This window comes from Hermetia illucens, chromosome 5 (genome assembly GCF_905115235.1).
Source record: "Hermetia illucens chromosome 5, iHerIll2.2.curated.20191125, whole genome shotgun sequence".
Lineage (NCBI taxonomy): Eukaryota > Metazoa > Arthropoda > Insecta > Diptera > Stratiomyidae > Hermetia > Hermetia illucens.
Window position 1 is genome coordinate 111,815,329 of NC_051853.1, and position 17,929 is coordinate 111,833,257.

Sequence of the window (17,929 nt, forward strand, 5' to 3'; positions counted from 1 at the left end):
AATTCATCGAAAGCTTTTGACGTTCATTACACTGGACTTAACCAACGAGAAAAGAACGTTGGTGGTTGACATTTGGCGTTGTCGCACGTGCAAGGCTGCGATTTGTAAACAATGTCTCGGTTAATAGTGAAAGGATTGCCGAAAAAGGTAATATTTTCGTTTATTCATGGAGTAGTTTACAATTGCATACATTACAGATAACTGAAGAAAAGCTTCGAGATGTATTTGGCACAAAGGGAACGATAACAGACATTCAACTGAAGTACACGAAGGATGGCGTATTCAGGCAGTTCGCTTTCGTGGGCTACCAAACTGATGAACAGGCCCAGGCAGCCCTCAAACATTTCAACAACACATTCATACAAACTAGCCGGATAAAAGTGGAAGTCTGTGCTTCTCTAGGGTCTCAGGAAAAGCCGAAAGCGTGGAGCAAGTATTCTGAGGAGAGTTCGGCGTACAAAAAGCAACATGGGATCAGTGAAAAGACGGAGGAGGAGACGGAAAAATCAAAAAGTAAACAGGAAAAGAGAAAGAAAAAACAGGATAAATTGGATGAAATAGTGGGTGGACGTAAAGATGACCCAGATTTTGTGGAGTTCATTGAAGTGCACACGAAGGATCGAAACTTGTGGGCCAACGACGCTGTGTTAGTTCCAGAAGTTCCAACAAAAGAAACTAAAGACGCAGGTGAGCACAATAATCCTTGAATGAAACAAAATATAGAACATTTCAAAGAATTTATATTCTTTCCAAATGGACTGTTTGCACAACATTATGGTACCTTGTATGAGGCAATGTGGTAGCAGTGGAGTACTGATTTGACTCGGATATTCATTCAGAGTTGAGTTGACTAGTATCCAACATCCAGTCACGATGCAAATCCCTTTGGCACCAGTCAGATTTGAACCGCGACCTTCTGCTACGACAATCTAGCTTTCTAACAATTAACTCATCCGGACAATGGAAATGAACATGCCAATTATTTTCGAGATTGGGAACAAACAAGAATCATCTTCTCTTTCTTTAGTCTTTGTTCCGTTCACAAGCGGGGTCGGTTAGTCCTGATCGGTTGCACCATTTTATTTTATCAAAGACCTGATCTGGATGTAATTGTGAGGCCTTCAAATCACCATCTAGCGTATCAAGCCAACGTTGATTCGGCCGTCCATTTGGTACCATCGACTTCGAGTGAATTCTCTTTAGTGGGAATTACATGACCATACCATCGAGAATGTCTCTCTCGCAATTTTTCCATGATCGGTGCAATCCCAGATCGATTATCAATTTCCTCATTTCGGATGCGTGTTACGTCACTAGTCCAACGCAACATCTTCATTTCGATTACCACGGTCAAACGTTTTCTCTCCAGAAATGCAATGTAAAGAGGGCGATGCTTCTCACGGCATTTCTACATGAGTAACCGCGTAGTATGTATTGCGTCAGTAGTTGCACAGTTCTTGTCAAATCCGGCTTCATTCAGGGTTATTTGATAGGTTTCGCAAATACGGTTGTCAAGAATGCGTTCAAAAATCTTCATGGTAGCAGCAATCGGATCGGACGGTAATTTGAACATTCTGCAGGACTACCTTTCTTTTTCCACTGGAACTGTGGTACTTTCTTGCTAATCAGATAGTGATCTATCTTCCTGACTGCGGAATTCACTGAGCCATAGTGTTGGGTCCCAGTTCTTCACTTTCCTTTCTGCTACGATGTTATCAGATCCTGTTCCTTTGCCCAATTTCATTGGTTTGATTGCTTCCACGACTTTAGTTGCACTTACAGGGGGAATGGCTCTAGATGGTGACAATGCTTGTGGCAGTGGAGGATGAACCAATTCTTCCGTTGAAATCTGCTCGAAATATTATCGCAATCTAACCGTCGCAGCTCGACTGTCGGTAAGGAAAGTACCGTTCTTGTTATTAACGCAATAGACTAGACGTGTTCGATATTCTATGCGCACTTATGTCGGCTTTTGGCAAGACGCCAGCCCGGGTGTCCCAATTTATCGTAAAGATTCTTGTAATGGACCGCTCGAGTGACAGCGATCGCTTTCTTTTCTTCCCGGTTGGCATTCTTATGAATTTGCTAATTAACCAACGTTTTATTGTGAAGAAACTTGTGGGAGAGGCGTTTCTTTTCACGGACCTTCATTTCAAAACCATCATTCCAAAGCCAGGTATCTCGGTTAATGAACCGCGTACCTGGCTTGCGACCCCGAGTGTTGCATGGGCCGCTTTGCGGATTGTGTCTCTAACTGTTTCACGATTCGTTCACATTCGTAAGGATTAGTAATCGCGTAAGTGAGATCAGTTCTTCTCATGAAATCGCCACCATTTAATGGCACCAGAGCATCGGGTTTCTTATAGAGCACAGATATCAATGTGCCTTTTCCGAAGAGCTCTAGCGAGTCCTTCGGTCTTTGCTGTGACAGTTACAATATTTAGCGTGCAGACACGTATTTGATTTGCTCGGAGTAATTTACATACGTCCAGCCGCCGTACATGCGTGAAGAACCACCAAGAGAGATCAGGTCGGATTTAGCATATTGGAATAACTAACTATACGTTATTTATCTCTTTCCCTGATCCCAGCACTTTATTTTTGTTCTTCTGCGGATAGTACAAAGTATGTTGCCTCAAACCCTCCTCCTTTACGTGGGTTTGGGACATAATTTAGAATAATTTAGAGTTTACACAATATGCTATTTACATAGCATGCTGGGATTATAAACAATCAAGAGTATTAGCGGTAATTGTGTCTATCGTTTAGCATAAAAAAGGTCGTTTTCTGGCCTACAATAACAAAATATTTCTTTGTATAATTCCAAGGCATACATATTAAAGACACAATTATAATGTAAATTCTAACGAACTTTGGTTCTTGCTGCATACGTGTATATATGCATCTAATTGGATATTGGTTTCTGCGTCCGGACGCCCGCTAGCGCTTCGGTTTACCCTTGACTGCAAACGTCTCGGAACCTTGGCCATGGAACAATACACAATGCTGAATTAAAGAGCATTTTATAAGAAAAACTAAAAATTAGGGTTTTTTTCAAAATAAAGCAAACTAAGGAAACCGCAAACGTATCAAAGTTAATTTCTTTGAGAATAGCGATGGCAAAAGGTGGAACTTCGAGGAGTTATAATTTTTGAATTTGTTGATGACAATATCGTGAACGGATGTGGGATGCAAACATCCTTCTTACGAATGAGTCATGGAATCAATTCTTCTCCAACTGGCAGGAGATCCAATATTCTCGGGTCTGCTCCGATAAGCCATTCCTTGGAAATCGATTTGATCCTCTAATCTCACAATGCATGAACATTCACACGACTCATTAATGCCCTTTAGTGCTGTTGCATAGTTATTTAGTTTTTGTTTCAAATATGCCTAACAATTCACTTCAACTCAAATCCGGGAAATTTTCGAGTTGCGACAAGGGTATCACATCACATTTTTTCACATTTGCGAGAATTCTAACTCAAAAAATAATGAACCGATCATTATGATATTTGGAGGTATGATTTTTTACAAAATTACGTACGTACCTTTGGGATAGTACTTTATTTTTAAGTGATTTTTTTTTGCATAATTTTTGTAAAAATGTTGAAAATTGAAATATTTTTTCAACAGCTGCAACTTTTTTAAATTTGATTATTTTCATTTGCATTCATTCATATTTTTAGAAAATACGTAAGCAATGTAAAATTAAAACCTGTTTGGTTTCAGATAAAAACTGGAGTCGCTTCATGTAGCGCACTTAGAGAACTCTAGTTACCACCTTCAGTGGACTAATATCGCGTAACTTTTTTGCTTTTGATTTAAATTATGCAAAAAATTATCGAAATATCACTAATATGATGTCCAAATTTGAATGAATTCTTATTGATGCTTCCCATTAAAAAAAATCGCACCCTGTGTAATGTGGTTTTCCGTTTAATCTGAATGCAATCATCAAATCTCGGTAGTCCAGTTTGCCAAAAGAACATTTAATATTCCGCTGGCCAGGGAGGGAGAAACTCCTACAAATAATAAAGAGTTTTAAACCGTGTACCACATCAAGAAAGAAAATATTGGCGACCACGAATCTTTCGATGATGCTGTCAAAGTCTTTAAAGGCCGCCTCATGGCCAGCTCACCACAATTTTGAATTGTATAAGAACGAGGGAAGTTACACCTCTCAGAAAAAGGAAGTCATCGTCTCAAAATGAAATCATCTGGGCCATCAATGTGCTCAGGCCAAGTAAAGCCGCCAGTTTTTCTACAAAATTTTTATCTCCATTTATCTGAAAATCCAGGGCATCGGAAATTTTTTTCAGAGATTATAATAAGAGAATCACCGCTAAGATTCTGAGGAAAGGCACGACAATTGGATTCTTCCTGCGTTCGTAAATTTATTAACGAAAATAGTCCTGGAACGTATGAAAGAAGCCTTCGAAAAATTAACGGATAAAATACACGCAGCTTTCCTCTCTGGATCCTTCTACATTAACCACGGAGCTTAGATTACTATGACATGGCATAGCCAGCAATGTATTCATCGCCCTTTTTTAAAGTGTGATCCATCCACTGCCACTTTTCCAATCCTTCTGGCCTGTATATCGACTGAGCTCATTATTCCGGTTTTTCTTAGACCAGAGTATACCGATAACACGATGGAGACAAGTGTTATCAAGGGTTTGGAGTTTTTGAGTGGCACGATATCGCGGGAAACAATAATAATAATTATGAAAGAACATGCCATCAAAGAGTTTAATATCAAAGTGATGTCAATAGGAACGAAATTATTTGTACGAAAAAGTCCGCGAGTATTTAATATTAAAAAAGGTTAATTTTTTCACTCATTGTTGGCCTGATGAGCGCCCCACAAAATAATGCTACCAGAGCTGCATGATATGCCCTGTGATGAATTAAAGAAATATTTGAAAGGCATTATTTAACGCGAGGTCATCGACATAAAAAAAATCAGCAATGAAGTGGCGGAAGGATATTACTGCTACTATTTCATATATTTTGAAAAAGGCGTCAAGTTGAAGGATTTACGTAAAATTAAGGTTATTACGCACACTATCGTTTACTGGTATTACCACACACGCAAAAAAGGAGCAACCGCCAGTTATGGGGTCATGGAACTTTCAAATGTTGCCTCCGTACTAAATACCTAATTTGTAGTAAATGTCACAAACTCACGGAATACCGCATAAAAGGAACCAAAAAAGGAGAAAATAAAGTATGCTAATTGCAGGACGCAACATAGCATCTCAAAAAGGCAGATTACATCGATATTAAGCAAAAGGTAGTTCATAAAGCGAGGAATTACGTGTCCCATTCTAACGGGAACCCGATCAGTCAAGTTGCAGGTAACTCTGTAGAATTTAGGCAGCGAGAACATCATTACCCGCACCAGGAACTTATCTCAGTAGCGGAACTAATCAGGAGACTAAGACAATGCAAAACGCGGGCAGATCAACTAAATTTTTTATTCGAATTAACAATTAAGTTTGTATACAATTAAAACTTGTTTGAAATTGCTTACATGGAATGCTCAACTCGAGCAATTACAGAAACCTGGCTTCAAAAAAAGAGAAAATTTATATTAGTAATTACAAAATTTAGAGAAATGACAGAGAAGACGGTCAAAGCCGGAGGAGTGTTAATAGATGTAAAAAAATATTCGAAATAGTATATCACTTCCCTGACACTCAAGTAACATGGCATTAAAATCGAGGCTGTAAATACTACCTAACTACGTCCTGGAACTAAATTAAATATGGAAAAATTAGAGGCACTTAAAATCTTTGGCATTGCTAATAACAAATCGAAGGTATTTGCTTTGTGGTGATCTGAATACCAGACACCAACTGTGAAATTGCATTGGATCGAACAAAGCAAGGCGTATTTGTTCAAAAGCGAAATCTTCATATTTATGCTCCCTGCGAGCCCACTTTTAGACTAGTTCGTTAGTGGCGGCGATGTGAACATATCAACTGGCACAACTCAATGTGCACTAAATTCCTCTGAGCTGTCGGTGCTAGCCGCCATTCATAAAGATATGGCCATTATCCACAGCCCTAATAAATGATAATAAATCAAAGATACAAATTATCAAACTTTTTGATGACCGCATCTCCTCAAATAATTGAATTCTACCAAATATTGCGGAGTCCGGATAGTTCAAGTGGTTAGAGCGCTGAGCTGTCGCGGTTAAAATCCCACTGCTGGCACAGAGATTTGTTATGGTGACTGGATGTCGGATACCAGTCGACTCAGCTGTGAATGAGTAACTGAGTCAAATCTCGGACATGTTACCGTTCGGTCTTGAATGAAGTGCTCTAACATACTTCAAGGTCTGATCCATGGTTGTTGCGCCAACGATTATTATTATTAAATATTCCGGAAACCAGCAAATCGGTGATATGGTAGAACCAATTAACTGACAATATTAATCAACCTCTTCAGAAAACCACACCCAAAGTCCATATAGATCAGGGATCAGGTTTCCTTAAGCAATCTAGTCATAGACACGAAATATCATAGGTTGTCGAAATATGTTGAGAAAACAGTGGCAAAGGAATCGAATAAATAAATTATGCTGCAAAAAATAAAAGGATATCAGTTCTGAGGAACACTTAATGGAACGCAATGATTTTAAACTTTCAGTAAAATTCTGTGAGCGAGATTTTCAAATACCACCCTTCCTTGACAGAAATAACAACGAAAGCGGTTTGGCTGACATTAATCTCGCCCTCTCTCAGAAGCCTGCACAATGCCCGTGACGTGGTTCAACCTGTTCCATTCCGATTCTTTTAGTAGTTCCCTTATGCGTCCAACTTCCTACTATTTTCGCTTTACTTGATGATCTCTACGGTGTCTCATGTCATGCTATCATCATCATCATCAACGGCGCAACAACAGTCTAGGCCTGCCTTAATAAGGAACTCGAGACATCTGGGTTTTGCGCCGAGGTCCACCAATTCGATATCCCTAAAAGCTATCTGGCGTCCTGACCTACGCCATCGCTCCATCTAAGGCAGGGTCTGCCTCGTCTTCTTTTTCTACCATAGATATTGCCCTTATAGACTTTCCGGGCTGGATCATCCTCATCCATACGGATTAAGTGACCCGCCCACCGTAACCTATTGAACCGGATTTAATCCACAACCAGACGGTCATGGTATCGCTTAGAGATTTCGTCGTTATGTAGGCTACGGAATCGTTCATCCTCATGTAGGGGGCCAAAAATTCTGCGGAGGATTCTTCTCTCGAACGCAGCCAAGAGTTTGCAATTCTTCTTGCTAAGAACCCAAGTCTCCGAGGAATACATGAGAACTGGCACGATCATTGTCTTGTACAGTAAGAGCTTTGACCCTATGATGAGACTTTTCGAACGGAACAGCTTTTGTAATGTGATGCTATATCTCTCCTTAATGATGTGCTGTGTTATGCTGGATTTCAGCTACAACCTACATGGTGGCAAAACAAAAAATACGACATGCCTATGAATTATAACCAATGGATCGCGGACTTAGAACTCCCTCAATTCGCAAATAAAAATTAAGTTCAGTTCTAGCAAATCGTCGCTATGTAATAAGAGTTAATACTCCTCTATCTCTGTCTCGTGATATCGTGATATGTTCCGCAGGGTTCATGGCTCCAATGCTACTCAATGTCTATACACCAAATATCTCAGTAAGAGCTAAATATCTATGTATTTACGACCCAGTTTCTATTTTGAATAAATTGGAAAATGGACTAAATTTTATTCACCAATATTCTCATCGATGACGTATTAAATTAAATGCATCTAAGACAAGTGTGACGAATCTTCCTCAAGCCAAGCTAAATTTTATCGCTCAATCTATCCCTTGGGTCGACCCAATAATCTACCTTGAATTGAACTTGGACAGGAAGCTTACTCTTAAGAATGACGTGGACAATGTGATTCTTAAGATCACAAGGTATATTTGCGTATTATATCCACTAATAAATAGGAAATCAAAAATGACACTACATTTCGGAGAGGAATCTTATATCCTTTGCAAATAAGTGTTTTTCAAGTCTTCTGTAGAGTTCTCGGTGTTATATTCAAAATATTTTTGAGGTAAATAACAGTGGCAGCTGCAAAGATGATTTATGAGGCGAGCTGAAATGCGATCACAGTCTTATTACGATTACTATCGCTATGTTGTGTCTTTCAAATGGAACTCTTCTCTCAAAAAATATATTTAAATACTAGATGATTGATGGCATTTTGTTCCGGAATAAGCTTAGTCGGTGAAACAGGCTCAGCTTTAAATTAAGGACTCGATAATTGCCGCGACCAATTAATTGTTAATTAAAGTTAATTCGTCTTAATCGTACGATACTTATAGCATATCTTCTGCTCTGGATGGGGTCGGTATTCCGCATGGGATTTGATTTTAATTAAGCGAAACTAATTGTGACCGGTCTTTGGGTTTCTGAGATCCCCTTTCAAGTAATTTAAAAGTTTATCCTAACTCCAATACAATTTGTGGAAAAAATTTAACCATACAACAGATATGCACGAACACTGAAGAAACATTGTATTTGCTAGGAACTTCTCAAAAATTATATATTCGCAAAATAAAGGATTAATGTTTCACGCCTGCAAAGAAGTAACTTTCTTGACATGGAAATATATTTACTTGCTGCTACTTTGCATTGTCTTTAAAGCCATAAACCGACAAGATGCTACCCTTCAGTTGTTGAACAGTGTCCTTTCTCGTTAGATGCTATTTGGGGAGGATTATTGAGTAATTCACTCTTCCCATTTTTGTTGCTATTTGAGATTATAAACAATCCTCGAACTATTTACGACTTAATTCAAGACTATGAAGATCACTCGAATACAATTTGGTTAACCACGCTTGTGAAGTAGTGCTATTTGCAATAACAATAACATTTAAATATATAAAAGGATTTATGTTTTTCAGATAAGAAAAAGAAATCTGATTCAGCTAGCGATGCAGCTCCAGATACAAGCGTAATTTCAGCAAAGAGCGAAAGCGACGATTTTGAATCAGAAGATGAAGTGCAAGACAGCCCTAAATTAGCAGAGAAAGAAATCAGTGATCTGGAGTATATGAAATCGTTGATGAAGAAACCTGACAAGGGTGAAAATGGATCGATAAAATCCCGTGAAAATGCTTCGAAACCCAAAAAAGATATTGATCTGTTTACCATCAAAATGCACAACATCCCATACAGAACGAAACGCCAAGAAATCATCAAATACTTCAAGCCAATAAAGCCATTTTCTGTTCGAATGCCAACTAAGGTCCATGGTTTTTGCTACGTCGGGTTTAAGACGGAGAAGGATTTCAAGAAGGTTATGCTTAAAGACAAGAGTTTCATAAACGGAAAGCAAATTTTTTTCTCTGACTTCACAGAGAAAAATAAAATATCGAAAAGCAAATCGAACTGCGATGCGTCGACATCCGAAAGAGTGAAAAATGCCAAGTGGCTGAAACAAGAAGAAGCTTTACAGAAAGAAGAAGACATATCCGAATCTGGCCGAATTTTTTTCCGGAACCTCGCTTATACCGTTAGCGAGGACGATGTGCAAAAACTTTTTGAACAGTACGGTCCCGTTGCTGAAGTTAATTTGCCCATAGATCCGCTGACTCGTCAAATAAAGGGGTTCGGAACTGTGACATTTGTAATGCCCGAACACGCTGTAAAAGCTTTCTCTGAATTAGATGGTACATTATTCCACGGAAGGTTGTTTCATTTGATTCCTGGGAAAAGCAGAGACAATTTGGAAGCTGATTCTAACGAGGAAGGGTTGAGTTTCAAACAAAAGAAAGCTCTGAAGTTGAAACAATCAGCAGGTCAATCGCACAATTGGAACACATTATTCCTGGGGGCGAACGCAGTCGCAAATATATTAGCTAAGCGATTCGAAACATCGAAAGAAACTGTAAGTAAATTCACCTTTAAGAACTGGACCAATTAATTATTTGATGAATTTGCAGATTTTGGACTCAAGCGAAGGCGGATCAAGCGCAGCTGTTCGTCTAGCACTTGGTGAAACACAAATAGTTATGGAGATGAAAAAATTTTTAGAAGAAAATGATGTTCAGTTGAGTGCTTTTGATACTGATCCCAAGCAGCGGTCCAAAACCATTATTTTAGCTAAAAATTTACCAGCTGACACATCAGTTTCTGACCTGAAGCCACTTTTCTCGAAATTTGGTTTGATAGGACGAATAGTTTTACCACCAAGTGGTGTGACAGCTATAATCGAATTTTTAGATCCTTCAGAAGCGCGGCAGGCATTCAAGAAACTAGCATATAGTAAATTTAAAAACCTTCCACTTTACCTTGAATGGGCGCCAGAAGGTACTTTTACAACAAAAACGGATGGCGAGGCTGTTAAGAGTGAGCAAAATAACAATGAGAAGGCTGACAAAGAAGAGGAAGCTGGCAACTCATCAAAAGTTGAAGATCTTGTTTCCAATGAAACACCCACTAATACAGAAGTTTCTTCAGAGAATTTGGTTGAGGAGGATGACGATGAAGCAGAACCTGAAACTACGCTTTTCTTGAGAAACTTGAATTTCAAGACACGGGAGGATGTTATCCGAGAGCACTTTAAACGCTTAGGTGCAATACATATGATACAAGTTGCAATACGTAAAAATCCGGAGAATCCAAAAGAAAAAGTTTCATTAGGTTATGGTTTCATTCAGTTTAAGAAGAAAGTCACAGCAGAGAAGGCATTGAAAACGATGCAATTCACACAAATCGATGGTAATCAAGTTGAGTTGAAACGCAGCGACCGCACTTTGAAGTAAGTAATTAAAATAAATTTCGTAAGATCAAATAAATTTCTTTATCCTGATATTTTAGGTCAGATCTGAAGAAACCTCAGAGAAAGCCTTCAAATGTTTCAAAGCAAACGGGTACGAAAATTTTAGTTCGAAACGTACCATTTCAAGCTAAAACTAACGAAGTTCGTGATATTTTCAAGTATGTATGATGTTGTGTGTGCCTGGACAACAGTGATATAACAGATAACTTACATTTTAGAGCTTTTGGCGAATTGAAATCAGTACGGTTGCCGAAGAAGATGACTCCTGGTGAAGAATCACATCGCGGTTTCGGTTTTGTTGACTTCGTGACGAAAAGTGATGCAAAGAAAGCTTTCGACACACTTTCTCAAAGTACTCATTTATACGGTCGTCGACTAGTCCTCGAATGGGCTTCTGTTGATGATGATAATGTTGATGAGTTGAGGAAAAGAACTGCACAAAGCTTCCATAGTTATGATAAACCCAGTAAAATAAGTAAAAAAAGTGTATTCGAAGTGAATGCCCTGGGAAATGTTGGTGATGACGACACGGAGAGCTAATGATTAAATATATGATTTGTTACGTATAGTTGCGATTTCATTCCTTAAAATATCTGCACAATTGAAGTTGTAGTGCACTGTAAAAACAAAGCCTCGCTTAAAGAGCAGGGGGTGTGGTGAGGAAAGGAACGAGTTGTTTCCGCTAAAAAATATTACGCCAACGAAGGATGTTTCTCCTTCGTTGTTTTATTTTTCAGGGATCTATATTAAGCGATACAAATGGGGAACAAGCTCATTAATTGTCATCAGGTATAACGTTAACTACGGCTCAATGATAATATTTGTGCATAGTAGTCAATTTGTCTTCACATCTAAATTTTCCGATTAACATTTACCAACGGAACAGCGAGCCACTCGGTTCTCTGCAGAAGTTAGTTTTTGCTGTAAGGTCCACCATGCTTTCCCTTTATTCTCTTCTTACAGCAACGATACAAAATGCTGTGATTTTCCTTTTTCTGTCTACCATTGTCACTATCATAGTTATTCAACACCAATAACTACGCAATTAAATTGAAGCGACAATCACCTGGCTTGTCCCTCCTCACTTCAGAAAACAACTTTAAGATGTATGAATATTTCTTCTACCCTGGAAATCACCTAGATGACATCTGCTATGTTATGTTATGTTATGTTAAAAATAGAATTAAACTTTTCCTACTTTTACTACTCTACAATCATGATCGAAGATTCTAAACAATCCTTTCGCGTAGCATCGGTTTATTGTCTACCTAACTACAAAATAATAATCTCAGACTATCTCAAGAAGTTCTTTAACATGCTAGGTCATCGCTGCTTAGTTGTACGCGGTTACAATGCCGCGTAATCTCCACACTGGGAATCACAACTTATTTCACAAAAAGCTTAACAACTTCTAACAGAAATGCTCAATAATGGCCTAACCTACTTATCTTTATATGAATCAACACCCTGGCCACCTGGTCTCCATAAAATCGCCCAATACCAAATGTGGATAAATGTTTTTCCAAAAAACTTTCACTTCGCAATATCATCTTTATCTATATAAACTGCAGCTTTTTTAAGGAGACATACAATTACCTCAGAACAATGTCCTTGGACCGATAATCTATACTCAATCTATACGGCTGACCTTCCAATTACCACTATTGCCTTTATTGGTGATATGGATTCGCCTTTTCTTCAACAAATATCCCCATCCAGCGCACACAATCTTGCAGTATCTCAAAAAGCATATTAAGATAAACGAAAAGAAAACAAAAGTAATTACGTTTAGCATTAGAAGATAGGTCTGTAATCCAATGCTTCTCCGATTCGTGTTGAAATAAGTCTGGAAACCGGAAGCTAAAAGCTTCAGGTATGCAAGGTTTTATTTATTTCTTTTATAAAAATATGTGAGTGGACATTTGTCCCATTAGTTACTAGAACGTAATACATATGGATATATTATGTGAGAATATCCACTTTCGCGTGATACTGACATTCAGAGTCTTAAATTTGCAAAGAAGCGACAACTTTGACCTATTGTAACTCTTTTAGCAATAGTGCGATTTCTACCAAACTTCAGAATCATGCTCTATGTCTTCTTCTTTTTCTTCAGCCTTTGTCCCGTTCACAAGCGGGGTCGGTTCGAGAATCATACTCTATGTAATAGCCTATATTGCTCTATTACACAGATTCATCACTAAAATTTATAGTAATATACTGCTATTAACTTTATTTGAACAGATAACGGTATGGAGTGGCAGTTTTGTGATTTTTTTTCAGATATTTCGGTTGAGTAGTTTCTGAGAATGGGTCCGTGGAAGAAATTGTCACTTTCGACCCCCCGTACTCTCCACCTTTCCAACAAATGTAAAAACCAAGCCAGCTTCGGAAAGTACTATTCGAGGCCCTTCATTTGATACCCCACATGACTATATTTTATTAAAAAAAAATGTACAGCTTTTTGCAGGTATGGGGACCCCACTTAAATTCGACGTAGAAGAATGTAACTCACTGTAAGCGTGGGCGTTCACCGTTCCCACCAAATTTGGTGCGAATCGCTATAACCATTTTCGAGAAAAATGCGTGTGACAGACAAAGAGACAGACGGACAGACAGACGGTAAACCGATTTTAATAAAGTTTTGTCTTACAAAACCTTAAAAGGGAAAAGTTTTTTTAAGATGGGAAGTTGAAATCCCACTCAAGTAATGAGTGAGGGCTTAGAAATCACTAAAAATATTCCCTGCTTATCGTTAAAGACTACTAAGAGATATAGCGATTTTTGGGTTAGCAACCATAAATCTCGAATCTTCTGCAGAGCTACTACTTCCATATATCTATTCTGGGAATTTGAGAATGGAAGAATGGAATGATCACCAGATATCCAAAAACAATTCCGTGCTTGTGTACTTCTTGCAGTTGCAAACATAATAGCTAAAATTATCCTAGAATATATCAAAAGCCCCTCGAAAATTTGATCGATAGAGAGCAGGTCCTATATTTTCTTACACTGTTCACATCAACATTTTCCAGATGTCTCGAGAAGGCTTTTGACAGTATTTGAAATGTATGTTGGAACACGACGCCCAAATTGCAGTTTTTCAATTTCATGGATAATCAAATCGGCCGTTCGGAAACCATTACGTGCCATCAACGCCCCCAAACAAAAGCTCACAAGCTTGACGGTTTCCTAACGAGACTGCTCCCTTCATTTATTTCAAAATTATTTTAAAATTATTCTTCAGTTGAAATCTGCTCGAAATATTCTCCCTTCTTAACATTAACGCGACAGTGTCGACTTTTGCCAAGTCGATACAGATCTCTTTCGCTATCCCGAGTGTCCAGTTTACCGTACTGTACCGCTTGAGTGACAGGGATCGCTTTCTTCGCTTCCCGGTTGGCTGTCTTGTAAATTTACCAATCAGCGAGCGTCTTATAGTTGAAAAACTTGTGGTAGAGAGGTTTTTTTCACAGACCTTAATTTCAACATCATCATTCCAAAACCAAGCGTCTCGGTTGATGAATCGCTTACCTGGCTTGGTGACTCCGAGAGTTGCAGAGGCCACTTTGTGGATCGTATCTTTAACTTGGTTCCAAGATTCTGCCCTGGTTGGTAAATGCCTAAATGAGATCATTTCTTCTTTCTTCTCACGAGGTCGCCAGCATTTAATGTGCGGCGGGCCAGTGCGTTCCTCAAGCTGTTTTATCGGTGGCTTGATTCGAAAGACGGCAAGGTGCGATGGTCTCATAAGGAACGGCCTTGCAATCAGTGACCGTGATAAAATGTCGGCGTCTTATGAGAGTATAGTCAATTTACGTTTTACTATTCCCACTATAAAATGTAGGAAGATGAGACTTTGATGAACGATGTATTCATAAGTACAAGGTCATGGGTGTCCGTAAAATCGACTATACGTTCGGCACTCTCATTACGCGCTTCAAACCACTTTGCCTCATGGCACCAGTTACCGTCTGCCTTTTCATCTATAAGACCATTAAGGTCGCCGGTAATGATGATATATCATATTTATCAGTGGGCACGTTGCAGATTTTTGCATCGAGAAGTTGCCAGAAGGCATCTTTCTCGGTATCATGTCGACCTGTATGTGCTGCATACGCGGTGAAGACGTGAATAGTGCTATCAGCTGCTATAATCGTGAGCTTCGTCAACCGGTCATCAAATCATTCGACCTCTATAATGGCGTCACAGAAACAACACCATATTAAGTGTGTGAGCTAATAAAATAGTCATTGTCATATTGCCCATTTTCGCGTTCTATGTCGCAGGTTTTGGCACCAGTCCATCGGGTTTCCTGTAGAGCGCAGATATCAATGCGCCTTTTCCAAAGAGCTCTTGTGAGACCTTCGGTCTTTCCAGCCAAGGTGCCAATATTTAGTGTGCAGACATCTGACGCCCCCTATGAGTCAAGAACCCTTGCCCATTTCTCAACAGAACTGGGCTCCATCCGACTGCGTCGACTGAGGTGGACGGCCTAGCATTTTTCAGAGGCTTAATGCTACCATCATTTCGTTTTTCACGACATTGGATGTATTTCCTTGGTCTGTCTATCGCGGGACCTGCCACCAAGAAAGATCAGGTAGGATTTTGCATAGTGAAATAACTCCAAATATACTTTATTTATCTCTTTCCCTGGTCCGATCATTTTATTTTTTATGTACTGAGGATAGTATAAAGTACATTGCCTCAAACCCTCCTCTTTTACCTGGACTTGGGACCAGCATATTATGTAAATACTCTTAACATGGCAGAGTTGATGCTTCTATTGACATCTAGGCCTTAAAATACCGTACATTTAAAATCCTATTATTAGTAATAAAGTTATAATAGATTAAGATTACCTCTTTCATGTTAATTTACTACATCCTAACACACCATATTCACAATGTGAGTATGACATGAAGACGGATAGTTTCATATACTTACTGCCTGCAGCTAGGTATTGATAGAACCATCGTGCACCCAAATATTCTAATATGAACTATCCGCAAAATATTTCATACCTGAAGTGCCGAGTTCCCATTTTCTACCTTACCGTTTCCCATTTTTTTCCTTCAGTTCTATTATCCTCACATTTAATACTACTAAGTCATAAGTCAGTGGGAGTTACTGTCATTGTTAACTGCGGAATATTATTGATATACACTTCACTAAAATTATTGTCATTATGAGCAAACCGGGACGAGTGGTTTGCCTTAGAAACACATAGCGCAGAACAATGGAACAGTGCAGGCTTCTCGCGAGGATCTGGAGGTTTCTAAAGTGCATTTGAGCGGTCCAATAGTAATGGCACGTAGATGTAGTTGACGCGTTATGCCCAATTTAGGGGATAAAGGCAACTTTGTTTATATAAACACCAGACCGAAAGTTTTACTTTTTTCTTTCTTCTTAAACTAATCTGGGGATATAATGTTAAAAACTTTTGGCATCAGAACAAAAAGAAAATATTCCCATCATGCAAAAAACCCCAAATATTTCGGGCAGTAATCGGAGCACTCAGATATTTGAATACTATATTTTTGCAACGTTAAATTTTCAGTACCAATGGGTGGAAAAAAGACAAAATGCTAAAAAACGCTGGTGAAATTTTTAACTGAGTCTCTACTATAATATATGAACTCTACGAACATTACAAGCGAAGGATGAAAGAAGGAATGCAAAACGTCAGTAAGAACAAATACCAAGGGCTGCTACAACCGTGTTGGCTTAAAATACGCTAAAACATTCCTAAATTCATAATCAATAACGTTCTTGTATAAAAACGGCTTAGAAATATATACAAAATTAGTCTTTCTCTAGTAAATCCTGAGATTGAAGGCGTTTCCAATATGATAAAGGAACTCGGCGCATCTTTACAGTAACCACAAGAGAACTAGAAGAGAAAGATATGACTATGGAAGGGCAACTGTGGGATTGCAGAATTACTTTAAAAACATATTATCAGCTCGAAAAATTATTTTTTACGCGTACGACGTATTGAATTGAATTGAATTCGGCTTTATTCATGATCTTAACCTTCTATACAATAGCAGAACTTATGGCTGTAGATACCAGACTCATCTTTACTCTACAAAATTAAAATTAGCATCGCAAATAAATAAATTCGTTCTATGGTATGAATTACCCAAGGAAAAGTGCAAAAAACCTTGTTCAAAATTACTAAATCTACTTAACCTACTTAACTTAACTTGAACTACCTTAACCTAGAATTTATGACGAGCATAGGATATTTATTAGAGGGTTGCCAACAGTTCTGCAGTTGTTCATAAATCTGACGGAGTTCGATAAGCATAAGTCTTCAACATATTTGACTTTTGCCTCATTGTGGCGCGTACGACGTAAAGTCGCGGTTCAAATTTCGCTGGTGGCAGAGGAATTTGTATTATGATTTCACGTCGGATACCAGTTGACTCAGCTGTGAATGAGTACCTGAGTCAAATCGGGGTAATAATCTCGGACGAGCACAATGCTGACCACATTGCCTCCTACAGTGTACCGGTGTGGTCTATGAATGAAGTGCTCTAACACACTTCGATGTCCTGATCCAATTGGATTGTTGTTTTTTCGAAACATGTTTTTAAAATCGGCGAGCAATAGAACTCGAAGAGTTTTCAGCCGATCTACATGAAATTTAAGTGTAAGTTGTATATTCAATTATCAAATGAAATAGAAACGATTTTAACAATTAATGAAGAGAATTCGATTTAGCATTTCTAACCTTCGCCGTTTTGAAAAAAAAAATAAAATTATAATTCTGTGTTCTTTACTAGCAAAACTTTTGTAGTTCAGAAAAAAAGATCCAAGGCAGTTCTACTGGGTTCTTTGGGCCTCCAAGCAGATATAACCCCTTAAGAGAATAACATTCATAGCAATAAATTCCCCGTTAACATAGGGACATACGTAGATGGAAAAAACAGCAAGAACCACAGCCGTTAGTGCACTAGTTATTTCCGTTTTATAAAATCTTTATCAGCACCTTATGAGAGAAACTACAAGAAAATCTTGTTGCAGGCCTGCACCAGTAGGGGTTTATCCGAACACTTAACGAAGGCAATTTTCAAGGAATTATGC

At 38.6% G+C, this 17,929-nt stretch overlaps 1 protein-coding gene across 1 annotated transcript; it reads left to right on the plus strand.

Moving 5' to 3' along the window:
* Positions 1-8: 8 nt before the first annotated feature.
* Positions 9-11,403, plus strand: LOC119657079 (probable RNA-binding protein 19). The gene is made up of 6 exons (XM_038063834.1): positions 9-147; positions 198-687; positions 8,958-9,943; positions 9,999-10,816; positions 10,876-10,995; positions 11,056-11,403. The coding sequence occupies exons 1-6, from the start codon at positions 112-114 to the stop codon at positions 11,375-11,377; spliced, it is 2,772 nt and encodes a 923-aa protein (XP_037919762.1). The 5' UTR covers positions 9-111; the 3' UTR covers positions 11,378-11,403.
* The last annotated feature ends 6,526 nt before the right edge of the window (positions 11,404-17,929 follow it).